We start from the raw sequence: 27485 nt of genomic DNA, 5'->3' as shown, positions 1-27485 counted from the left end.
AGGCCGGAAGAGGGCATCAGGTCCTATGGAACTGTAGTTAGTGACAGTTCTTAACCGCTATGTGTGTGCTGGGAACTGATCCCAGGTCCTCTGAAAGAGCAGCCAGTGCTCTTAACGTCTCTCCAGCCCATATTAGCAATTCCTATGTTAGAAGAAGACTAATAACTTTGAAAGCCCCTATATTTCATGCTTTCTTTCATTTGCATCTGTCAGTCTAACCATTACTGCCCCATGGATTAAGTATCACTGCTTCCATAATTGTATATGACATAAAAATCTCAAAGATGTCAACCTCCTTGTCCAAGGTCATTGGGGTAATGAGTTGGAGAGCCACAGCACAAACAGAAGCCAGACTTCACGTTCGAAATCTAAGATTCTGTATTTCATTATGGAAATAATGAGTCTTACTCTAACCTATAATGTATTTGGGAGCTCTGGCAGTGGTAGAAAACACTCCAGCACCAGAAATTTTGTCATTAAGTCATAAGAGGGATAATATAATAGTTGAAAAGTTCTTTTGTCAAAAAAGAAAATAGAGCTATGAAGATACCTTGGTCCTTAAAGTTCTTACTGTAGAGGCATGATGACCTTAGATGAATCCCCAAAACTCACATTAAAAAAAGTGTGGTCATTCTTACTTGTAACTGCAGTGCTGGGCACCAAAGACAGACAGACCCCTGGGCCTCACTGCCAGCTAATCACACTTGGTGAGCTCCAGGCTCCCGTGAGAGACCCTGTCTCAAAAACAAGGTGGGTGATGCATGAGGAAAAATGACACCCAAGATTGTCCTCAACACTCACATAAAACATGCAGGCACCCATGCGTACACAGAAACATATATGCAAACACAAAATAGGAAAACATAGACTGTAACTATTTGCATGATGGAATAGGGCAGTGTTCGTTCTATAGCCTACATGTAGACCTTCCTTCAAATGGTATGTTTACTGAAGTGTGTCAAACTCCGTCCAGCTCTTGGGGAAAGAACATATCTGGTGATATGGCTGACCAATAATAACAATTGTCTTTTCCTAAAACTGACTGGACTTTCAGAGTTAACAACTCAAGCAAAGGGTTAGATATGGAAAGTACTCAGAAACTGATGTCGGGGGTGTGTGGGGGTAAGGGTCCATTCTAGACATGGGTCTAACCAATTAGTAAGTTAGGAGTCATAGGCCAGTTTTGAAGGTCGACCACACTTCCAGGCTGAAGACACTGCCTGTAGGTGGGTTTAGAAAGTTAGCCATTCGTGTTTATTCAGTCACAATAACATGAAACTAAAACTTTTCAGTTTCATTAGATATCACTGATCTTTCTTAATTAACCTTGTCCCCTAAATATTTAGGCTCAGGCATCTCAGTCTTTGTCTCACTTTTTGGATTGCCTTAGTGTCACAACACCCCACATCTAACAGGAAAACCACAAGCAACATGAGGGTGTATGTTTGTGGGTGTGTATGTGTGTCACATGTCTGAGTCAGTTCTTCAACCATCCTCAGTGAAGACATTTGATTCCCAGTGCTCGGCATCCAGCTGTCATTTTTTTCATACCTCTGTTCTAAATGGTTTTCCAAATAAGTACATTCTTTGTGATGACCCTCAAAATTAAAAATCTGTAATCAAAATAATATATCTTCTTTGTTCTTTGCGTGGCCAATATTGTATCAATCTTTGGAAGCTGTGAGTTCCTCTTAGATGTAATCCTGTTGAATTACCTAATGATTATTACCGGTTCATGCTCTATAAAATCAGCACTATCATCCATCTAAAAATTGTAGCCTGAAGCACAGTGAGGAGCAGGGAAGGACCCTTATATAAGTCATTTCATCGTTCTTTATTAATACATCATTGAAGACACTTTTTGGTAGAAATGACTTAAATGGGAATCTCGCATTTTACATTTTCCTCTTAAGCAATTCTCTTATCTTTCCTCCAGAAGTGGTGGAACTTGGGGATAATCTGTGTGCTATAAAATGGAACACTTGGTATCTCTCATTGATTCACAACTCCCTATGCTAGCCAGGTACCAGCCGCTTAGCTCAAATGTACAGCGCATTACAATCTACTGTTCCTCTGCATATTTAATTTAAATAATCAGAAAATACCATGTATCTACAGAATTCATATTACTTGGCCCAGATGCCTTTTAGGACACGTAAATGTTACATAAAGTGTCATCTTGGTGTGGGGGAAATATTTAAATTTAGAAATTTTAAGACTGAAATGGGTCCACTTATTAAAGTGTAATAAATAGAAAAATGCTTAGTTTTAGATTTAGCTTCATATATTTTATTTGCCTTCAAAGAAAATCACTTTCTCTAGATTTATTTTATTCATCAAGGTGGCTTTTCTTCTGGTAACAGTCAAAACCTTATGCAAATGTTAGCTTCTTGGGGTTGAAACAATCCTGACTAGTCCCTTAACGCAGCCTCAGGTCTGACCTGATGTTTTAATTTTGAAGACTCCATTAGGGGATCAGGAGACAGCTGTTGGAAATGTGACCATTGCAAAAGTACGAGGACCAGTGTTGAGAGTCCCGGCACCCACACACCCACAGTCCAAGTACAGTGGCGCACATCTGTAACTTGAGCCCTCGGGAGACAGAGACAGGCAGATAGCTGGGGCTCGCTATCAAGTAGTCTAGTGGAATCAATGAGCTTCAAGTGCAGGGAGAGATTGTGTCAAAAGATGAGATGAGCAGTGAGCAAAGGGAAAACCTTATGTTCACATCTGACCTCCGTACTCATTCACATACACATACATGTTCACACACACAAGAGTCTTTTTTTTTTTTTTTTCCATGCTAGGAATTGACCTTGGAGCCTTATACATGCACAGTCTAATGACTATACTCTACTTCTATTTCCAGCCCAAAATTCTATTCATTCTGACAATTCAAGGAATCACGAAGCCAGTTTTGTGTCTTGCCATTATTTAGCCTGGAGCTTTGTGTTTTTCCCTTACAGACCACCGTCTCCCAGGCTGACACCCTTTGGTGCCACTTCACACAGAAGACAGCTGTGTTGGCTTGTGTAAAATTATTTTTCTATCTTCTGTGTCCTCTCCCTCCTCTCTGATTTTCTACTGTAGTCTGAAAATATAGAAGGAAGCTATTCCTACTTGATTTGCATTTTTAGAAGCTAAAAGAGATTTTACAAACCATGCTAAAAAATAATGTCTACCTATTTTATACTCAGTAAAAAGCTGAGTTGGTTTATTTTATAGCCATCCAATATATCAGAATAGAATTGTCCACTCTACCTGGAGTGAGTACCTATCTTCCCAAAGTGTATTCAGTCGATGTCTACCGACCGTTCAAGGCCAGCTCAAGAGCTTCTTCCATGAAGCTTCCTCCCTATAAATTCCTGAAGCATAGTGTTACTGTCACACAGACAGGATTTCTGGTAACCAAGCTGCTCTGTGTATTTCATAAGACTTGTTTTGAAGCAGTAAAGTGATTGCTGGCAGAGTTATTAGGACATCAGACTTGTAGTTTCAGATATGGCACAAATTACTTAGGTGCCTTTTATAAACTTTCATAACCTCTGTAGAGTCTATAAAAGTTGCAAAATAGCTGATTAGGGACCTGAGAGAGAAGATTATTTAGCATCCAGAGTTACAAGCTAGAGAGTATAGAGGCTTACTCCAAAGCATGATCCTTCTGATTCTAAAAACTGTTTCTGTGATGGACCATACCAAGCACAAACATGGAAAGAGTTTTTATAAAATTTGTTCTGTAGTGTGCTGTAAAATAGAACTGAAATCAGTAGGTAGCATTCATCTAACATGATAACGTGTATTTTGGATTTGCATGATGGGATTATGAGGTGCTGTTCGGTCTCAGGACACCTGCAATAACCTTTTGGAAATGCTGGGATTCCAATCCACAGCCTTCAACATGTCACTGTGCCCAGTGATTATGGAAAATTAAAAAGCACTTTCCATCATTAATAAAACCTCTGCATCATCCAGGCTTCCCAGTTGATACCATGCCTGAAATTTTCGAGTTCTGCATGCCTAATTAGTAGCTGAGGAGGGCCACAATGGCTGTGTGCCCACAGTAGGAAAGCATAAAATCTGAAAATCATACAGAGATCAGGGCAGAACCCTGGGCAGTTTGGGGAAGCATAAAACAGACAAAGTCCTCATGTGAAGGCTAGATGCTTGGGGGACAAAGCAACCCAGCTAGTCTGTTAAGCTGCCTTCCATGACCTTTTCTTTTCCAGCATAACAGATTGCCACAAATTTAGAAGCCAGACCCCTCTATTGTAACCAAAAGTCCAAGCATGGCTTGGCTCGGTTCTCTGGTGAGGATCACAGGCTGAGCTAAAATTAGCGAGATGTTCTCTTCTACAGCTCTGATCCAGGCTTATTTAAGTTATTGTCACAACTCAATTCCCTGCCCTGTGGGACACAATTTCCCATTATCTTTTTGGTCAAAGAGTATAGATCATTCTTGACTTCATAGGTAATTCAAAGCCTGGGCATTTTCCTTCCTCCAAGACAGAGCTGAGCCACCTCAGTGTTAGAATGTTCACCTACATTGTACAAGGTTCTGAGGTTAATCCCCAGAGTAGAACCCAAAGACTGGGGCAAGGCAAGAGGAGAGAAGAAAGGGAAAAGGGAGGGAGAGAGAGAGAGAGAGAGAGAGAGAGAGAGAGAGAGAGAGAGAGAGAGAGAGAGCACACACACACTCAGAGAGAGAGAGAGAGAGAGAGAGAGAGAGAGAGAGAAAGAGAGAGAACACGCACACTTCAGAAGTTATCCTTTGCCTCTTTTGAAGGGCTACTTGATATCTGATTAAATCAGGTCAGACTCACCAAGGAAAATCTTTTAATTAGTTCAAAGCCATCTGATTAGGGACTTTATTTCAGTACACTCCCTTTTGTTTTGTGGCATATAATAATCTGGTCTTTATTCTACAAGATATTTGTGAGCTCTTAAGATTCTATTAGCCCACATCTGCAAACACTACAATCTGAAAATTTTCCTTATTGTTTTATTTCAGATATGATGACCTAATATTTCAGTATGCATTGAAATAGCAAATCCTCACTACACAATTCTACCTTAGAAGTAGGTGGGCAGACAGAGGGTGGAAACCTTCCCCCCAGTGCACACTGTCCACAACTAGCACAGGTGTTGTCTCTGGCAGGCTCTGTCTCAGCAAAGAGATTTAATGCTGAAAAAAGATTTATCATAGAATCATACAGCTTTAGACCTAGGAAATAAAACAAACTTTGATATCATTAACATACGGTCGGCTTCCCTCACATCATCCCAGTCTGCTCCTTTGATCAGCCCATTCATCTCTGGTCATGATGACTATCAGAGGGTCATTCTTCATACTGAACCCAAATCTGTCAGTGTGTAGCTGCTTCCTACTAATTCTTATCTATCCCTGAGAGCCTTTTAAAAAGGACCTAGTCCTGCCCTCACCTGACAGCTCTTTGGATGTTGGAAGCTGGTGGCCTATGATGCCCCTGAGTAAAAGAGGCTGCTATAAATCTCTAGGACGTGACTAATTAGGCACTGGAGAAGTCTCTTATTATTTTAGAACCAAAGGAACTTGTCAGCATGTTTTACATACACAATTTTTGCATGTGTTTTAACACAGATTTTCACAAACAAAAATGCCAATAATGCTTCTCCTTGGACCTCATCATGCATCCCTTATTTTGCTTACAGAGTGAACGAGAAACCATCACTTTCTTCGCACAAGACGACAGTACTTTCCCTGCGCAGACTGGCCCCAAAGCCTTCAAAATTCCCTACTCCATCAGACAGCGGATCTGTGCCACCTTCGATACCCCCAATGCCAAAGGCAAGGACTGGCAGATGTTAGCGCAGAAAAACAGCATCAATAGGTAATTGGGGGGGCAACTTTTGAGAAAATGCTTTAATTTAGAATACTCGAAGACGTACAGTGAGCTAGGGGCAACCATGTGAGCCAGGTATCTTTGAGGGTTTCGCTGCCCAGTATCGTGTGGGGCCCAGCTGCTGAGTCATTGTACGAGGTCTCAAGCTGCCTCAGGACATTACCAAAGCACTATTTTGGTTCTGGCTCTGTCCCTGTATTAGTTACTTTTCTGTTGCTGTGATACACTGACCAAAGCAACTTATAAAAGGAAGAGTTTATTTGAGCTTACAGTTCTAGGGGAATTACAGTCCCTCCTGGCAGAGAGGCATGGCAGCAGAGAAGGAGCAGAAGCTACATGCTCACATCTTCAAGCAGGCACAGGAAGCAGAGAGTGAGTGGAGATCCCACAAGGCTTAAGAACGCTCTAAGCCCACCCCCAGTGACGTGCTTCCTCCAGCATAGCCATACCTTCTAAGACCTCCCAAAACAGCTCCACCATCTGGGGATGAAATGTCCAAATGCTTGGCACCTATGGGGGACAGTCTCATTCAAACCACCACAGTCTTCATGCTTGTTATTTGGAAGCTTAGGCTATGTTGTCCTGGTACCCATGGGTGATTACAGCATAGCTTGTAAGCTGGTGACACAGGCAGACATAAGTAGCTTACATGTCCTTCCCACTACCAGGTGACTTTAGGTACTACTTAACTCCTAATGGAGCTCCTAAACTCAGTCTGCAGAAATAGGAGCTCAAGTACCATGAAGAATCTTGAGGACATCTCAGCTGTGAAGGCAGAGGACACTAGGTCCTGGGAACATACCTGGATGCCATCCCCTGAACAAGGGCACTGCTAGAAGTGACCGCTCTCTGTGGCATGGTTAGCAGTGCTGTCGCAGAGCTGACTAGTTCAGAAAGACTCCTAATGAGCTTCATTACCTCAGAGGAAGACAGGCGGGGTGAGGTGTCCTGAGCCATCCCAGAAGTGGGAGGGCAGGTTTGAGCTGGGTTTGAGATAACTCACGGGGAAGGGCGTTGACCAATCAAACCTCTTCTGTCCCTACCCCTCTCATGCCCCAAAATAAATTGGGAAAAGTAAGTTGTGCCAGAGTTCATTTCCCCTTCATTGGGTACTGTGGTTTTCCATTTTTCTTTCCAGGCAAGGCCTTCTTTCCTCACTGCTTGGCCTGCTCTGGCTTCTTCATTTGTCCTTTGTTTTCATAGACGTCATACCTGACTCTTTTCTTCTCTGAAAGGGAGGGTAGGTGTCTGCCAAGCAAAGATGGAGTGCTGCTCCCTGCCACTGGAACGGGTCCAGAATCTGGGAGTGAAGGGCCCAATCAGAAAGCAGGAGGGAGGAGATGTTGCTGCCAGAGAAAATTGAATTTTCAGAGAACAGGCAGGCCCGAACAGAACAGATGCCTTCTTGAAAAACCAAAGGCATATACTGAATGTGGAAGTATTAGGAAGTATGAGTATACAGGAAAAGTTTAGCATGAAAATTTCTTAGTGAGTTTGCAAGAGGAGATATTTCTTGGTTGTCACCTATGAACACCAGGATTGTATCAAGTTCACTTTCTGATCAGTATGAACACAGAATGAAAACTGACTCAGAGAGGGGATAGAGAGGGAGAAAGGGAGAGGTAGTTTGGTGTTGCTGCTAATTCCAGTCTGTGTAAACATGGTACTTACTGTCCTCCTGTTTTTCTTTCTAGCAGTGCAGTTTAAAGGACAGGAAGTATTTGGAGTCTCTATTCTAATTATGAAAGGTTATTATTTTTTGAGTTACCCTTTAGAAAGCAGTTGATTGCCACAAAGTCCCTATGTATCCAGGCAGGCCATCCTTGCTTGACAGAGAAGCAGGTGTGTGCCCTGTCCTATTCTACTCTAGTCTGGATTTACAGTATGCATAAGACATACACTTTGTGCCTCCCAAGCCCTGTATTCTGACCTCGCACTGTAGGTAAATGGTAAATGAACCTGGGAAACTAAGTTTAGCTTCTGCTGTGATCAGACAGTAATTCGCATCAGCTGTCTACACTGGAGCTCGTGCCCTTCCAGGTCTGTGGTCCTGTGCCTGTTTCCTTCCTTCCTTTTCCCGAATACCTTATCTCCAGGACAGCCTAAACTCCCTGACGTAAGTAGTTCAAACGACTCCTTTGTGGAGAATTTCCAAAATACTGCCCAGAACAGTCTCAACAAGCGTTAGCTGTTCACTTTGACAGTGTCACAATGAATACAAATTGGAATGGCATGAATAAGTGCTATCTACTTCTCTCTTAAAGTCTTACAGGGCTAAAACCCTCAATTTCAGTAAGTGGCGTTTCCTACCATCCTCTTTGTTCTCTAGCTTTGATCGTCCAAAACTTAACTGTGGAGTGAGAATGATTTCAACTAGGGACCAGCATGCTTTCTTGTATAGGACCATAACTTAACTAGTTAGACCAGACAGGATCCGTTGCTACAACTCAGCAACTGGTCATCCTTCTGTGTCTGCAACATGAACATGCCAGAAAAAAAGATGCCCAACAAAAGCAGGCCTGGCTGTGTGCCAGTGAACTGTGCTTACAGAAACAGGCAATGCTTTGTATTTCCCCATAGCGTGCAGTTTGCTGAGCCTTTACAACCATCTATGCTGAGTCTAAGTTCCTTAAGAATCTGTTGCTCCTGTGAAGACAATGCTTAGAGCTGAGGATTCTCCTTTAGCTTAGCCTCCAGCCTCCTCCAGGGTGGGGTGGATACTGAGGCTAGAACAGAAATGGCTATCAAAATGCCATTTTACAGAAATACTCAAGTTCCTTTTATATTTTCATTACATATATATAATGAAATGTATTATATATAGATATTTTCATTTTCTATACATACAATCAAATGCATTATATATAGATAGATATTTTCAGTATCTGTCTATCTATAGATAGATAGATGATAGATAGATATTCTCTTTCATGTAAAGAAACGTGACAGAGGCGGAAATGGTTGTCACATGTAATCCATCAGAGTTTCCTAATATGCAGTTCCAACTCACTGATTCCAAACTCTTGTTAGAAATAATATAGTATGAAACCAATAAATTTGAAACACAGAAATCTAAAGTTGTCAATATGTAAATAGCATTGGGAGGAAAAATTACTTCAGTGGCTTGGGATTCCACCAACTTTGGAGTCATAGCAGAAAGACGATCACCGTGTATAGATTCTTTCTACTCAGAGAATTTGCAGCATTTACTAGAAGATGCCACATTACAGTGAGCCCGAATAAAAACAGCCTGACGTTTAGCATCTGTTTTAAGCCAAGAGCAGACCTGAACTGCTGAGATCCTATTCCTTCAGAATGCTCTTCAACAAAGGGCTCACTGTTTCTTTTATTGAAATATTAGATTCAACATTAAATGGGGACGTAAAATTTGGAGCCTTATCTGAGGATTATGTCCCTTCTAATTCCTATCACACACACACACACACACACACACACACACACAACCACAAACATGTTATCAGTTTCTCTCTTTGCTGACAATAAGTGCTGTTTGCCGTGCTTGATATGTAAACAAACACACATAACTTATTTTAAGTCAACACAAGGAAGAGTGATGAGGGATTATGACCATACGCCCAGGTCATGGGGGGAGCCCAAGGCTCCAGTGAATTTGTCTACATTATAAACAAGCTAAGATAAGATCAACTTCCTGATTGAAAGGTTAAGTAAAAGTCATCTGTCCAGAGCATGTCCCTATGTAAAGGTCATTGCCACAAGGATTCACTCACTTTGATCTTGTGATGAACTTTGACCTGATTCTCCCCTTGCTTTCAAGTTCTCAAAGCATTTACAAGTTAGTAAAACAACAGCTATCAAATTCCAAAGGAAAAGTTTTCAAAGGAACTATTTGGTTTATTTTACTGGTGGTCAAAATACTCTCTACCCTGCTCTTGCAAATGCAAATATGTGTGGCTGATGACAACCTTCCTTTTTGCCAAAAAAAAAAAGGATCTGAAGGGAGATGAGGAGGAAGAAAAGAAATAAAGGTTAGCCACTGAAGAGCTGGGACAGGGCGAGGTATCCGGCAACAGGAGCAGAACTGCAACTTATCCAGCATGTGGTCTCAGTGGAAAAGCTACAGAGCCTCGTGAAGAATCCCACAGAGGACGGTCGCACTGTGGGTTCTGTGAGCAAAGTCTGGCCCTCACTCAGCTCCCACACGTGCTGCACGTCCAAGCTAAGGGTACACATTTAGCCTGTAATTTCAGCCATAGTAACTCTCCACTGTGCTGCTTCAGCCAAGTGTGACTGATGGGAGGTCGTGGGAATATTGCTGAGGATTTACCTCCTAATACCTGCTTCAGCCAGAAGTATTCTGTCTTATCTAAACTGACATACTACTTGGAGTTTTCATGATTTTTGTTTTGGTACAGGGTCTCCCTGTAGCCCCAGTTGGCCTAGAACTCTCTATGTAGGCCAAGTTGGCCTCAGTCTCACAAAGAACAGCCTGACTTTGCCCCCAGAGTGCTTGGAATAAAGGAATGGGCCACCACACTCGCTCTGTGAAACTTATTTTTAAATCGTAATTAAGCACCTGACCATCACCTTTGGAGAAATTCAATAAACATTCCTTCGGTGAATGACATGAACTCTTAACAGGAAAGTATACGTTCCCCTAAAAGTCTTCCTGTCCGAAACAGCCTACATGAGCAAGCCTCAAAGGATGATGAAAGTGAATCTTACCAAGAAAACAGGCCACGAGGTCAGCTTTGTGGAGATGTTGTCTTCCCCCCAAGTCTTAATACTTGACGCTCTACGACTAGATGTTCCAGAATCTTTAAGGCCCCATGTCTTCCATATACAAGAAACTCTTGGGAGAACATATCCAGCTTTCCCATGTTGCCGTGGGAACAGACACATGAGATATGGGTGGATGGATAGAGGGAAAGCAGCCAAAATGGAAGAAAATAACAACTTATTAAATGTTTTTCCCAAGGCTTTCCCTAATAGTAGACTTGTTCGAAAATTTGGCAGCAATGCCAGAGAAATGTATGTCTTGTTAGTCATCTAGTTCAAACAGATCAAAATATCCCAGGTGTCGGGTTAATGGGTGATGGTGCAAAAGTTGTGAACTAATGAAAGTCCTCCACCTTTGTGGCTGATAAATGAATCAGTGACAACTAGTTTTCTTTCTGCCACATCTTTCAGCAGGACCTTTAATGAGAAGCAGAATCTTCTCACATTGAGGTCATGTCTTTTCATTCCCTATGTCTACCCTCTTAATTGGATGCAGAGGAACAGTGAAATGGCTAGACAGCAGGAAAGGACTGTGGAAGGTCATAAGGTAGCCTACTAATTGAAATTGGAAATGCTGCTCAGAGTTCTCTGAAGATGAAGCATGCCTTGGTGATGGAGGAGGGAAGATGGGTCCAGGATGCATAACAGAGGGTGACTTCCCTTCCCTTCCTGTGTTTGGGAGTTGATTGTGATCACACCTGACTTGACTTTCTTGATTCTGCAGGCTAGAGGCTGGGAAGCACATCCTTACCTTTAAGTAATAGAGTGGATGTGAGGCTGCTATTTCTAAAAACAATCCCCATAACTTCTAGGAGAATTCATACACTGGCAATAGCATTACATAGATCCCTGGAGGTGAAATGTGATGAAGTTTAAATCAGATTTTCTGGTTCTAGCCCAGTGGACTTATGCAGGGTCTAAAATTTGAAAAGCCTTACAGTGAAGCCAGAGGGACCCAGCACAGTGGAGTGGTGGAAGTTTGGGCTTCATTCTGATGCAGTCAATGACTCATGAACTACCCACTGGTACGAAGCAGAAAAGAGACAGCCCTGGGACAGGGTTAGCGGTGGACAAGCTGTGTAGGGATTGTAAGTGGCACGTGTCCCTCCAGAAGTCAACACAGAAGGGAAGCGTTTTATGTTCTTGTTCTATGCGGTAGCCACAAGTGGTGATAACAGGGGACAGGCACCAGGCATTTTCCTGGGCAGTGGTGAGTTTGTGCTGATCTTTGAAGGAATAAGCCCCCACCCCCCTTTAAGGAAATGGCCTTTTAAGAAAAGATGGGCATAGTAAAGCTCTACTCTCATAGCCTGAATGCCTCCCTTTGCAAGCACCATTTCAAGCAGTACCAAAAAAAGACTGTGTGGAAGTGATGTCTCTATGACTGAGGATGTGCAGCATAGGGTGATGTCGCTGTGTTCATTAGCACGCTCCTTATAGCGCCTCTTCTTTTCAGTCCTGTGTAGGTTTTATTAAAGCTCACACCAAGTAACTTGCAAAGTGAGACGTCTAAATATTTCACTCGTCTCACTGGGGATCAGCATTAAGTTCTTTTTTCTTGGAGTAAATGGTAGTCCTTTGACTTCACCCACAGGATTCTCAAAAATGTCTCAAGGTGATTGAAGAAGAAAACTGGCTTTAACTTGAGCTCTTTGTCCTGTGACGTATTCCAAGTCAAAGAGAAGTGGAGATTTTGATTTGGCACTCTTCTTCACGGTCTCATTTCTAAAACCAAGACACTGACATGTTTTTCCTGGGAGGAAACAAACTAGAGAATCAGAAACATGCAGCACCTAGCTTTGCTCTCATGTGGCGACTCACAGAGACTTCTAGGCCCCCTGAACTTTCCAAACAGTGGAAGGCCCTTCTTATTTCCTTTCCTTGAGCAAATGATAGAATAGGCAAAAGGGTGGAACTGAGCATGGTTTCAGCTGGCCTTGGGCTTTCCTTTGGGCTTGTCCAGCCATCTTCCTCTCACACGAACACAGGAGGTAAGTGTAGTTACTATAGGGCTCATCTTGCGCTCACTTCACAGTAGGTGAAACTCTGACTTGCTTTTTCCTGACAGCCGCTATGCTTTTGTGTTGAGTACCAGCTTGCTTATGTTTGGGGATGAAAACCTGAGTGGACCAAGTGCTTGTGATGTATCCAATTACCGCTGTTCACTAAAAATGGCTTTTCTTTTCTATTTGCATTTAAAGAACCATACGGAGGGCTGTTCTGGGTCACTTAAGAGACTTTCATTAAATGAGACAATTAGAATGATAGTGGAGATGCTAATATTGTTTCATTATGACTGCTTCAATTCCCTGTTCCATACTGTAAGTGGGATGCTGCACTGTTCTAGTTACTATGTTTTCTAGGTTATTATATAGATAGCTCAGCTGACTTTTTATCCTGACACACTTCAGAAAGAAAATATTCCTAAAAGAAGCTTTTTTTTTTTTTTGGTCTTTTTGAAACAGGGTCTCCCTGTAGCCCCAGCTGGCCTGGAACTCGCTATGTAGACCAGGATGGCCTTGAACTCACAGAAATTCACCTGCCTCTGCCTCCCAAGTGCTGGGATTAAAGGCATGCACCACCACTCCCAGCTAAAAGAAGCTTTTTAATGGCTAAAAATGGTTGAATTAGAGATACACGAATATAAACAGACTTATTGCCTTCAGGTTATAGATGTAATTGGCTGACAGTGTTGGGTGGAAGCCCAAATTCTAAATTAAATGCCTGTACCAGGTAGAAGGGTCTTCGGTGTTAAAGATATTGGGCTGCAGATCAAATGTGGCCCCCTGCTGTGTGTTAGAATAAAATTCATTTTCCCAGTTATCACAGGAGAGCTGAAGGCTTCTAAGGAGATGTATGGGCCCCCCTGGAAGCACAGTTCTGAGTACCTGAAAGGAAGGCTTTATTGTCTGGAAGTTAGAATGCTGGGGGTCCTTATAGGACGTGTAAGGGCACTGGGCCCTGGGTAGCTCTTTAATCACCGTTCCCCACAGATCGCATGGCCTCAGATACCAGCCTTGCTTTCCACTCTAGTCACTTTGGCATTCATGGCTGAAAATTTCTGTGTGAGATGCTTGTCCCAAAGGCATTTACATTTGAGTACTTCAGGAGCTCTGGGAAGCCTGAACGTTTTCCCTGCACTAGAGAAAGGCTGGTGTTTCTAGCCAGTTTCTTTTTCATAGAATTAACTCTGTGTTACACTAATTATGATGCCCCTGTATGGCAGAGTATAGTCCCTCAGTTCCTCTCTGCCCTCCCCTTCTACACCCCAAATAAAACAGAAGTCCCAATAACTATTTACAAAATCCCTAAATCGAACCTAAGCTTCATTATCAATTAACACAACTCTAAGTTTTGACACAGGGGAGAAACAGTGTCCTCTAGAGAGTCCTTCGTCTCACTCATTAAAGAACTTAGGACTCAAACGGAAGCTTTAGGATAATTTTATTACAATTTAAAGAAAAATTCTCACAGTAGGCAAGCCGTAAATCTTAGCAGCAGCCTTGAGGAGGGGAATGGAAGCGAGGAGCGAAAAAAGCCATGGAGCCATGCTGGTTTACAGACTGCGTGGAGGTCAGACATGTGCTGACCAGCAGTCACACGGCTGGGAGGAGAAAAAGTAAAGATGCCCAAAACATTGGAGCTGCCCAAAGCTTTAGGGAAAACATGGTTAGAAAAGAGGTGTTAGGAAGAAAAGGAGAAGTTACGCTTTTCTGAAGAATTCAGAAATGTAGGCAAGACTAGGAAAAGCTCCTGTCTGCGGCCAGGTCCCTAAGAACTGCGGCAGGAGGCAGGAAACTGTCACCGTCTCATTAATGCACTGGGTATTCTGTCCATCTTTTCAGCCTGACAACATGAGCCTTCCTTCCTAGGGATGATCATTTGACCAACAAAACCGGAAAGCTGGGTCTTCATCCAGGTAGACCAGAGATTTTATCTTTAAGCCAGTTAGTCCTATGGGCCTTTTTGATGCTTGAACACTTTGAAGGTGTGTTTTGAAAACTAAAATGATTATATGTAAAGATGTAACTGTATCAGTTGGCCCAAACCCCAACCAGTGCTCTTTTTAAGGGATAACTGTTTTGCTTTCCACGCAAAGGGGGGATTATATCAGGGTCAGGGCATGGAGATCAAGATAGAGAAGTCTAAAGGATGAAATTAATCACAAAGAAAAAAGAGAACTCAGGTGTATAGAAAGCTTAAATGCTCTGCAAAACAAAAGCGAATTAAATGTAATAAACCTTTAGTAGCTCATGAAGGTGTATAGACAAGTACATTTCATCATATTAGCATAAGCTTTAATCTGCTTGATTTCCTGTATTTTACACTTAGATCTTCACTTATTCAGTGAGCACTCTAAAGGAGAAGAACCAGTCATTTGAGGCTATGGGGCTGGGGGAGAGGGGGAAGACTTGAACTGAAAACCTAGAAGATTCTAAAGTCAAACTCTAAAATTCAGTGATTGGATCTTCTTGTTTGCATAGCAGCTGACATCTCTAGGACACCACAAACATACATCTTAATTTTCCAAATTGCTTTAGTTGATCAGAATTTATAAACACTATGACACAAGGTTCTCTGAGCTTCCCAGCATCTGAGGCCTCTGAGCGGATGAGCGCCCATCACTTGAGAAATCTCTGTAAAGAAAATGATAGGGCTTTTTTCCTAAGCATCCTTCTGAATATTCAGGATTATTTGCTTTTGCTAATGTTTAGGTTTCATTTCAGAGGGAGGAAGGGACAGGAAAGGAAAAAGAATTAGAGAAAAGAGAGAGAAAGAAGAAAAGCAAAGAGGGGACAGAGGGAGAGAGACTGAGTGACTGACGGGCTGGATGGCTGGCTGACAGACTGACTGGCTGGTTGACAGGCTGGCTGGCCGACTGACTGATTGACTGTCTGACTGGCTGGTTGACTGGCTGATTGACAGGATGACTGACAGGATGACTGATTGACTGACTGACTGACTGACTGAATGACTGGCTGACTGGCTGGCTGGCTGGCTGGCTGGCTGGCTGATTGACAGGCTGACTGACTGACTGACGGACTGACGGACTGACTGAGTGACTGACTGACTGATGGACTGACTGACTGATGGACTGACTGACTGGCTTACTGATAGGATGACTGACAGTGAGTGACTGACAGCTGACTGGGTGACTGGCTGACATAGGAAATTACTTAAAATCAACTTAGTCTATTTTGTAGTAGTAGTGTTCTTTACATCTGTGCTTTTACCTGCTGGTATCCAAATACTTCAGAATTATTATGGAAAAAAATGGAACTCATAGATTGGGATCAGAATAATGTTAAAAGTGTGATAAGAAGAAGGCCAGTTTTCAAATGTTTATATGAGAGTCCATTGCTAATTACTCTTGCCTTTACTTCTCCTTCACGTCTCCTATTCATGATTCAAGGACTTTTCCCTTAGAGACAAAAGTTATGCAATTTGGGAGTCTTTTATAAAAGATAGACCCACTGAAGGGGCACTCCAGTTGCCTCACCCTGTGTTCAGCATGGAAAAAGCCAGAGCAGTCTGCATCCCTATTCCCTATTGGCAGTTTGGGTAACCTCTTCAGAGGACGGTGTGATACAAATAGGAGGTAGGAATTGGCTAGGCAGTTAGGGAGAAAAGGCCCCAAAGAAAAGTAGCCAGTTTCTTGGCTAAAAGTCAAAATGTCCTTGGGACTGTTAGCAACATACTCTATTCCAAGGCCAAAAATGTCAAAAGTATTTTGGAGCTTGGGAGCTTGTATCTAATCCTTAAAAGATTTTAGGGTTACCTCCTCAGAGGGGGAAATGTTGGAGGGGAGGGAGTGGGCATGGATTTGATCAAACCTTATATGCATGTATGAAATTCTCAAAGTTTTTGTAAAAATTTAAAAAAAGAAGAAGGCCAATTGGGCAGACCAAGTTCCAAAAAAATCATATTGCATTTACATACATGTACTCAGTCTATGAAGTCTGGTCTATTGTATTGGGAATTTCAGGATTTCTTTTTTACATTTTTTTCTGTTATGGACAGGTAAATATAGTTTAATAGGATGCCTGTTAATTGTAAAGCAAATCATATTCTTAAGACTGATATGTTCCTATATCTACCCAAATTAGGGGGAATTTGAAAATTCTGTGTGTTATGTTAAGTGTGTATGAATTCAAAGACTGAATCTAAAACTTACTTGGGAGACACATTTTCCTGCAATAGTATGTTCATAGATGCCAAGTGAGGATATTATTTCAGTCTCCTTTGGTCATTTAGTTTCTGTAGAACCTGGTGGCCTATTCCACAAGTCAGAATATTTGCAGGACTTTTCAGAGCCCTGTGACTGTCAGGAGCCAATCTCCTCATTTCCCAAAATGTGTACTCAAAAATGCCTCTTGCCTACTGTGGACTTGTGTATTAAAAACTTTTTTTTGAATATTTTTATTGAATTTTTGTGTATTTCATACACAACATCTTAATCCTCTTTATACCCCCTTCCCGTCAGCACTTTCCCATAGCCCCCACTGGAATTCATACACTCTGTCATTTATGTTAAGACCTATGGAGCCAAGTTAGTGTACCCAGTCATCCCTTATGTGACTTTATCCACTGGGGTCTAATCAGCCTATGTAGAGTCACTCCCTTTAAGATCAGCTCTTCCTCACCCAGCAGTAATCAGCTGCCAGTAGTTCTTATGGCCATGTGTTGCCCCTGTCCAGTGCTAAGTGTGGCCATGTGTTGCCCCTGTCCAGTGCCCCTGTCTTCAGCTAAGATTGTGGGCTGCTGTCCCTTTCCACAGTTCTGTGTGGGGTCTTTGTCTGCTTGAGTTTGTGCATGCTGGCACCATTGCTGTAGGTTCCTATGAGCAATGTATATTGTATGTATTTTTAAAACTGCACTGGGATAAAGATTCATCACTTGAAAAGACATGCCTCTGACTATTTTATTATTAAGCATTAACCTTGAAGTGTCAGAGATCCCTAAACATTTAGAAGGATACCCCTCTTAGAGTGCTTGTGTCAGAACCTGGCTTGGGACTCAGCAACTTCAGACGACTACACACATATTTCGAAGGTGGTTCGAAAGCAGGAGGTTCTATCCTGCCGTCTTTGGATTAGCTCTTAGTTGTAGATATCTAGTTTAAGTCTTAAAATAGCACTGGACAGGGGCAACACATGGCCACAGGACAAATTTGGCCCTTTATCTGCTGCAAGCTAAGAATGCTTGTTGCATTTCTGAACGATCAAGGGAAAAAGTCGGAAGAGTAATTCTGTGAGATCCTTGGAAACAACATAACAAGTAAATAAAGTTCTGCTGGAACACAACCAGTCACTCACACAAACATCTATTCTGCTTTTATCCTGCCATGGCAGAGTGGGGGAGCCCCAGGGAGCCACCAGATACCCCCAGAGCCAGAGCTGTTTACTATCTAGCCCTTTGTAGTTTTGTCAACCTCTGGTATCGATTATGGTCCAACTTTCTGATCATCATGATTCCAGTCACAGGACAAAAGTGTTATTCAGTAGCAAATAAAAAGCAGAACTGCTTAGTCAAATTCTGAGGCATGGGAGGTGTTATAAGGATATCTAACAACCTCTCCAAACATCTCCCCACAGACAGGAGGAAGTGTCCTGTTCATGACAAAGGTTTTAAACAAGAGGAATCACAACCCCTTAAGCTCCTCGGATTTGTTTTGTTGTTTCTATTAGGGTGGAAATTAATGACCATTTTTTAACAGGGATAGGAAGGAAAGAAAAGATGGGAACTAGAGGCTGGAGTGAATATTCTTATGCTGTTTCTCACTTTCTCAGTTAAAAATTCATATACAGTGAAATATATTTGCAATAATCCCAGTATTTATGCTATTTGACAACTAGCTGGTTGTATTCTCTCTCTCTCTCTCTCCCTCTCTCTCTCTCTCTCCCTCTCTCTCTCTCTCCCTCTCTCTCTGTGTCTCTCTCTCTGTCTCTCTCTCTGTCTCTCTCTGTGTCTGTGTGTGTGTGTCTGTGTTTTATTGTGTCTGTGTGTGGTATGGTGTGGTACATGTGTGAGGTATGGTTTGTGTGTGTGTGTGTGTGTGTGTGTCTGTCTCTCTCTGTGTCTGTGTGTGCGTGTCTGCGTTTTATTGTGTCTGTGTGTGGTATGGTGTGGTACATGTGTGAGGTATGGTATGTGTGTGTGTGTGTGTGTGTGTGTCTGTCTCTCTCTGTGTCTGTGTGTGCGTGTCTGCGTTTTATTGTGTCTGTGTGTGGTATGGTGTGGTACATGTGTGAGGTATGGTTTGTGTGTGTGTGTGTGTGTCTGTCTCTCTCTGTGTCTGTGTGTGTGTGTCTGCGTTTTATTGTGTCTGTGTGTGGTATGGTGTGGTACATGTGTGAGGTATGGTTTGTGTGTGTGTGTGTGTTCCTTGTAAGTAGCCATATCTAATTAAATCTTTGTGTTCTCTTATAAGTGTTTCCTCTATGGTTTTATTTTGTGATTATGTGCTGGGAAAGCTGCTTAAAAGCGCTACTATCTTCAAAGCAGGCACTTCTCTGCAGAACACCAGAATTTCATCAGAGATGACATCTCTGTCCTTACTGCTAAAGTCTCCATGAAAAGCAGTGACCTTTAATCCTTTGTATTATCTTAATCTTCATCATAACAAAGTTATTGTCCAAAAGGTTAAGGTTGAGTTTCTCTTTTTCACTGAAGATACTATAGCATCTGCAAAAAGTATGTAAGAATCAATTACTCAGCTAATGGATGTTGAATAAACATCTTAGTATTGTGATAAATGCTGTGGCAGATTCAGGAAGTCATTAAATCTGATCCTTAGCTTTGAAGTTTTTGTAGTCAAAATTAGGAACACAAAGTTTTTTTTTTCTCTCTCTCTCTCTGTCTCTCTCTCTTTCTCTGTCACACACGTACTAAATACACAGGTAGTGCTGTCACAAGACTGTTTAACCACATAACAAAAATAAGTCAGAGAATATATAACTCATTTTGAGGAAAGAGACCCTGAGAGTGAACCACACATTGCAGGAACTATGATCTTGAAAACCAAGGCAAAGTTTTCCTCAATGAACAGAATAGAGTAGACGTCAGTAGGAAGAAGCTAGGTATCACCTGTCAAGGCTGATGGCTGTAACAGAAGAAAAGAAGGTGGGAGTGTGGGTGGGGGATGAAGAGGAAGTGTGTGTGTGTCTGTGTGTGTGTGAGTGTGCACAGCTGCATTAAGGTCAGCCCAAAGTTGGCATGACAGAAGATTTCTTATGATTGAGGATGTAGAATGTGGCCTGGGTTAGACAGAGTTCTAAGTCCTTGCAGCGATGTGGGCCCTGCAGTCATACGTCATTGTTGTCTGATTAGAGTGGACGGATAAAGCTGATGAGTGTATCAAAGAAAGAAGCACCAGAACACAAGGCTCAGCAGCAAACATCCTAGCATTGGAGATTAGAAATGGCGTTGTAAATACCGGCTGCTTGCTGTAGTTATAAAGGGCACCAATCTGGAGGCATTGACTTGGCAGTTTCTGATGTTCTGAGTTTGAGGTGGTAGAGAGAAATGTATTTGGAACAATTCCAAGCTTATTTACAAATTGATAACTATATGACATTAGCCAAGAAGATTGGATGTAAAAATTTGTCACTGAAGAAGGAAGGGAGAATCAGAAATTGAAGATAAAACCTTGGCAGCCCTTCTATTTGCCAAGGGAGAAAGGAGCCAGATATTTGAAAAAGTAGGAATAAGTTTATCTCATCAAATAAACTAATGAACTAGAACATTTAAAGGGGGCAGTCGTGATGGAAAGATACATGCCCCCACATGCACACGTGTGGTTCAAGGAAGGCCAGGACCAAGACAGGACTTGAAAGATAAGAAAGACCACCGTGTACAGTTAGGACTGAATGTTGCGGTGTTTTACCGACTCCCAAGGCTGCTTCTGTGTAACTTCCCACAACCATTGTAATAATATCCATTAAGGTTCATTTTAGGGACTGCAGAGATGGCTGAGCTGTTAAGATCACTTACTGCTCTTGAAGAGGACCTGAGTTTCATTACCAGCTCACAACTCCAGTTCCAGGAGATCCAGTGACCTCTTCGGGCCTCCATGGTTACCTGAGTGCATGTGGTACATAAACAAAAGCAGGCACACAGTAGGCATAAAGAAATCTTTTTTTAAAAACTTTGAAATATATTTTATGTCTATGAGGGTCATGCCTGAATGCATGTAAGTGCACCCATTTCACGCAATGCCCATAGAGGCCAGCAGAAGGGGTCTGGTCCCCTGGAACTGGAGTTCTGCACAGTTGTTAGCCACCATGTTGGGATTTGTACCCAGGTCCTCTGCAAGAGAAGCCAGTATTTTTAACCATGAATAAATCTTTAAAGTGCATTTTAATTTGTTTATGGTGATCGCATATGTCACTATTTTTTTGTTTAATTTTCTCTAGGAATTTATCATATTTTGCTACACAGAGTAGCCCATCTGCTGTCATTTTGAACCTATGGGAAGCTCGTCATCAGCATGATGGTGACCTTGACTCCCTGGCCTGTGCCCTTGAAGAGATTGGGAGGACACACACGAAACTGTCAAACATCACAGAATCCCAGCTTGATGAAGATTTCAACTACAGCAGCAGGCAAAATGGACTCTAGTCCACATCCCCTCCTGAGCGGCTCTAGTGATGGCCAGCTTCAGGACAGTGGCTTAAAGTAGGAAGAAGAGGCGGCTCTCTGCCCAGTGGCATGTGGGGAATCAGCCTTTATTGATAGTCAGTGAGAACCCTGAGTTTAATGTAGGTAAAACATGTTAGTAGGGAAAATAAAAGAGGACCCTGCTGTCTCCTCTGAACGCACTCACGGGTTGACACTGGATATGCTCTTCAGGTGTGGACTGTGAGGGTGGATGTGACAGCATCTCCAGACCAAGAGTAATTGTGAAAAATAGACATGGTACACTAACCCTGGACAGGCAGACATTGATTACGTGCATGTTTTGAAACAGGTTTTTAATGACTTGCCCCACAGGACCAACTGATTCTGGAATCAGATTATCAGTTTCTAACCAACTGGCATCTGGAATGCTGGGAATCATTTTAAGATTAGCTTTCAGAAATGAAACAGGATTGCCAAACCATTTGTCTGATGTCACCAATGACAAGGAGGGCATTTAGGATTTAGAATCTGAGTACATCACACCAGCACTTGTCTGTATGAATCACTTAATTGAGACAAGATCAAAACTGAGATAGACCACAAACTAGTTCTTGTGTATCTCACCCTCATTTTTCCCCAGAGACAAAACTCATTTCTTTCCCTATCCTGACCGATTATAATAGAGAATTTGCAAGGAACATGGTTACACATTTTAATATGGAAAACTATTTCTCCTAACTCTCCTAACAAAGCAGGACACTCTGGTCCCAGCCCAGCCCAGTGCTTTTAGAACACATTCCAAGGACTGGAGAAAGGAAAGACCAGGGCAGACCCAAGGAAAGCATGAACTAAAGGTGGCCTAGGCCTCGAATAAGTTGTAGTTATAGGAGGTGGGTGTCGATCCATGTTCTCTTGACACGTTTCTGATAAGAGAATGTGTTTTCCTATGCTTTTCAATCCAGAGTCTGGGAATTTTCTAACCTTTTGTACTGTGTCATCATAATATGTCTTAGTGGGGCTATAGGACACTGCTGTTGCCTTTTGGGAAATTAGCAGAGAGCCTTTGCTTTAAATGGTCCCTGAGTAAATGTTCTAGACGCCTCAAGCATCATTCAGGGAGCCTTCAGGCTCTGACTGCCCAACCTCACCACGTTTACTTTGCCCACAGTTCCATTAGCTCATGGCTCTTATTTTTATGGTTTTTATTAATAGAAGGCAGTGATATTTCAGAGAACAGAAATCTACAGATGATTCATGGCCCCCATCTTAATGCTTTACCCCACCTTTATCTGTTTTTCAATCATTCTTGATATTCCTGATAGACTAAAGGTGAGCAAATGAGCACATGCTCATATCCTGGAAGACCTCTTCTGCAGCTATCCACAGTCAGGACAACCACAGTCAAGCACCACATTAACTGCCAGGCAGCTACTCCAGCTGCTTTGAGATTGGCTATACTGGAAAAAGAGGATCCAGGGAATGGGATTAGTGGGAATACCAGTAATGAAGATATCATGTTTGTGTGTGTTTGTAGGTCCTTTGTTGAAAAGAAACAATGTTTTGAATCTCGTCCCAAGTGAGAAAGACCTAAAGACAAGTTGATCTATGGGCTAAGGCATTGATAAACCTTTGAATGTGTTGGCCATTTTTCTAACTTTTGTGTGATATATGCAGTCCCCTGTATTACACAGAAGACTTTGCCATGTGTAATCAAAAGAAAGCATCTTGCTTTGCTCAGGAACCAAAGGCTTATTCTATAGAATAGACGACTCATCTTTGAACCGTCACACATACTTTCAAAATACCATATCTCAATCAGGAGATCACTCTTTTCCCACAGTGCTCAACTTGTTCATTCCTCCTAAATGAAAAAGAGAGCTGAAAAATGGAAATCACTTGACATTGTTGACAGAATATTTTAGAAAAAGAAGTAGAAATAGATGATCAATCACAACGAATTGGAGAGATGATGAGTGGCGGGTTGGAACAGAAAACGGCTGCAGCTCCTGTTGGGTAATAAGTTGTTTAAACACATTCTAGAGAGAGCTTATATTAATGTCCATCTTGGAGGCTTTAAAAAATTATTCTACCCATTTGTCTTCTTTCCCTTCCAACTGGCCTTATAATTGTTTCATCCATTCTGTGAACTGTACATGTTCTCTGCAGAGTTTTGAAAGTTTTTAATATATTTTAAAGTAGATGAAAATTTAAAGTAATTTTCATGGAACCTATCTAGATTATTTAAAGATGATGTAACATCACTGTTGATCCCTGAGTGTCTACAGTTTCCTCCCATTGCTTTCTGGCTTTGCTTTTTCTTGTTCACGTTTCAGCCCGTGTTTAGAGATGCGCTTGAATACCATCCCACAGATGGAAGAAGTTCGCGCGAGTCTGAGTCATCTTAGTTTTCCGCTCATGCTTTATGAGACTCATCTCGAGATTTTTTTTGTTGTTCCCTTCTTTACATTTGTCTTATTTCTGCCAGGGTGCTACGTAGGATTTTGAAATAAATGTGTTAAATTTTGTGGTCTTTTCATGTCAGGATTGTGCAATATTTTACAGTGGAATTTCGAAGAGAACCTTTGTCTGTGAGATTTACAGACCGAGGGTTATATGGGTGGGGAGGGGGGGAGCTGTAGGTCACGTAGTCTTAGCTCACACTTGGATTGTGGTGAAACTGTGACTTAAGCCTTTTCCATTCATCTGCCTGTCACAACACAAATGCCCCTCTTGAAAGAGACTTACTCATTAATGCAAACACTTAATCTGGAAGTCTTACTGTCCCAGTGAAAGAGGAAGCAAAATTTAAAAGTGGCCTTAAATACTTGGTAGGTTACTTAAAATTTTTACAGAATATCCTACTTAATGCCAAATTACTGAGTACTCAGAGACATTTAAGTCTAGTCACACTTGAAATGTGACTTAAAATTATGTCACCAAAATGGTACAATCCACAGCTTTGCCAGACCGCAGCATCATAAAGTTAATTTGTGGTCTTTACAACATCACATGTTCAGTCTCACCAGTTTACATGAACATTCTTCAAGCCAAAAGGAAGCTCACTCTATGGATATAAATGCAAACTTCATTTGCCGGTTCTGGAAAGCTCATAGAGCTCAGATGTACTCCCACAAAAATTTTATTGGTCTTTTTGTAAGAGATGGAAAAGAACTGACAGAGTTGTCTTTAAAGAGATGAACTTTTCTCTTTTTATTGTTTTTATCTCCGACTGCAGAGGTGCGATCCTATGCTGCAGCCCTGGTATTTTTCTTTCAATTGTTTTGGAGAAGGAATATTGTCAGATCACATGGGGTTCTCTTTGGAGTAAAATTTCTGGATTTATTGCAGTTTTTTCTTGACAAATTCTCCACATCAAGACTGACAAGCAGAGGTAGAATATTAAAATTATGTAAATGGTTTTATATACTTTCACCGAAGTTACCTGTGAATTTCAAAGTGTTAACTAACAAAATCTTTGGCTATGCTTCTGTTTTTCCTTTGAGCCGTTTTCAATCTCTTGGTCCCTCTGTGCTCCGTAAACGTGTTCAGTGATAGAACTATCAGACATGTTGAAGGTAACATTCTCTGAGGTCTTCGTTCCAGCTCTGGAAAGGTGGTGACGTGAGGAAAGACTGAGAAAACAGGCCTCTCTGGCCCATCGTGGCCGACTTTCATTCTGTTTTCTTATGAAGCATTGCAAAGCTTAAATCCTCAACAAAACTCCCATTGCATGGACTACAGGTGACAGCCACAGCAGATGGGAGAGTGAAACGTGGGCTTACAGATGGTGACAACATTTTATTAGCCCATTGGTGTTAATTACCATAGTGCTGTATTTGAAAACGATGCTTTAGCCAAAAGCTGAATGGCTGTTTCCGTACTTTCCGCTGTTTTGTCTGTAGAGAATTTTTCTGAACTACAGGCAAAAATGTATTTTGTCAAATGTCACAAAAGTGAAAATGTTACTAATCTTAGGTGTGTTGCATATTTTGTGTTTTTCCTTTCCAAACTCTTTCAAAGCTGCAGTTACACAGCTGTTTGGCTGTATTGACAGCATGTGGTGTTTCTTCGCAAAAGCAGCTCTAGGAGAGCCAGCATCGACCGTGGACCCCTCACATCCTCACTCCAGGGTAACCGGCAAAACCCAAATGGCAGTTCTCACATTGTAACTTTTGAGGATAAGAGGGGACGGAAGCAGACCTGGCCTTAGTCACTAGTGTGTAGTGCTGTGATCTGAAGTAGGAATTTAACTCCTGTAGAATCATGTGGTTTTGAAGCAGCTACCCATTGCTTTTCTTTTGCGGTAAAAATCATGGATTTGGAGTGTCCTCATGAAGCCAGCCTAGGACAGCAGCATTTCAACTTCATGTCGAACCCACCTGCATCCGAACCCAAAGACAAAGAGGCAGTAAACTTCATGGCTAGGCCTGATCACAAAATTCCCCCCCACCCAACCAGACTGTCAGTAGAGTTTATATTTTTTTTTTTCCCAAAATGTTGTACCTTTGGTTACATGACCTATCAGTGAATTTGGTAATGTATTTCTTTGCATGAATGGAATTCTATGCCAAATAGTTTTACAAAAGTGATTACTATGAAAATGCCCTTATGTCTCAAATTTTGCTAATTCCAAAATATTTCACCTAAATCAAGCATAACTCTTACCAAGATTTGAAAAGTAGGCAATTTATATAATTCCCTTAAATCTGATACATTTATAGTGGGTAGTGATTTCACTGGGGTTCTGGGTCATGATATTTAAAGGAGGTGTGTAAGCAAAATATCACGCCTCCTGACCCCTTCACCGAAACACAGATATTACATTCAGAATTTGATCTGATAATTCTAGTATTCGATCATTAGCAAGCCCTGAGGGTGCGAGAGGGTGAATCACCAGGACGCAGCCATCAGAGCCTCCTGGGAGAAAAGCTGAACAAGTCAGTCAAGGCTAGATGCATCCTGCTCCTATAGAGAGGTGGGAAAATATCCGTGTCAGAATTTTCCAGTCAGGAAAGCATCTGTCTCCTTTTCTAAACTGGAAGATAGAACTTTCATTCTTCTTAACAAGGTCTGATTGGAACACACACTTCAGTATATCTTGACCTAGAACTATTGTGAACATAAGCAAGTAGAGGGATTCTGGCTTATTCTCTTGGCCCAACACAAAAAGTATGAGTGGTTGTTTTCCTTTTCTGTGTGGAAGAATTTAAAATGGATTTCATTTCATTCTGTTTATTTGGGAAGGCACATGGGGGGTTCTTTCAAATGATTCATTTCTCAAACCCCTACCACTCTCAACATTTATTTGATGTGTTCCAAGCCAAAAAATGAGATAAAATGTGGAGCAGAGCTGAGCACTACTTGGACATGAAGCTGAAGGAGTCAGGCAGAGGAGAGAGCGGATGCCAGCATGGCCTTGGCTTCGTGTCACACTTTTTGTGCCTTGTATGATCAGTGTAAATTCTGAATGTTGTACAGTGAACACTTGGATGGACTTCTCAGAAGGCCGCACTGGCTTCTTTTTCAGCACATGTACATACCTATAAATATATATACATATATATTTGGTAATGCCAAACAGCTATGTTATATTGTACTGAACAAAATGGATGGTTTGGATGTTTTATGTAGAGTTTGCAAAAAAAAAAATGGATGGTTACTGACTTTTCGAGATAAATGTACAGACGTAAATTACTGCTTATCAGTTATTTATGAATAAAGAGTCTTTTATTGACATTTTAGGATATACTCCATGAGTAAGACTTTGAAATCTCAGTAAGGACCCCTGTCACAACCTAGCAGGGCTTGGGGTGTTTTCCACAAGGACGATTGCCAAATATCTCTGAACAGAGGGAAATGCATTTCCTACCCTGGCTTTAGTCAAACAGCCTGAGCTGTTTGAAGCAAAGACATTATCTAACAACCTCAGCCCACCTGGACACCCACACTCACTCACGGGCAGGTATGCTCACCTTTCCCTGGATGTAATTTTAGATATTCCAAGTTAATCATGGCTTTGACATAATCAAAGTGTCTTTCTTTTTGTCCCTCATATGAGCTGCTTTTACAAACTGTCTAGAACATGCTCTGGTGGCTGGAGAGAAGGCTCAGCTCTTAAAAGCACTTGCTATTCTTGCAGAGGAACAGAGTTTAGTTCCCAGCACTCAAGTTAGGTGGTTCACAACTGCCTGTAACTTCTGCTCCAGGAGATCCAATGCCCCTCTTCTA

The 27485-nt window shown here is 41.8% G+C and overlaps 1 protein-coding gene across 1 annotated transcript in view; it reads left to right on the top strand.

The window, feature by feature from the left end:
* The window catches only part of Unc5d (unc-5 netrin receptor D), a 128111-nt gene extending 101173 nt beyond the window's left edge, over positions 1–26938 (top strand). The window contains exons 14-15 of the mRNA XM_017794847.1: positions 5689–5867; positions 21053–26938. Coding sequence (XP_017650336.1) covers positions 5689–5867; positions 21053–21257 — 384 coding nt within the window. The 3' untranslated portion in view covers positions 21258–26938. The remainder of the gene's footprint in view (positions 1–5688; positions 5868–21052) is intronic.
* Positions 26939–27485: the final 547 nt, after the last annotated feature.

This window comes from Nannospalax galili, unplaced genomic scaffold, assembly GCF_000622305.1.
Source record: "Nannospalax galili isolate Female #2095 unplaced genomic scaffold, S.galili_v1.0 scaffold927, whole genome shotgun sequence".
Lineage (NCBI taxonomy): Eukaryota > Metazoa > Chordata > Mammalia > Rodentia > Spalacidae > Nannospalax > Nannospalax galili.
This window is presented reverse-complemented; position numbering and strand designations above follow the sequence as displayed.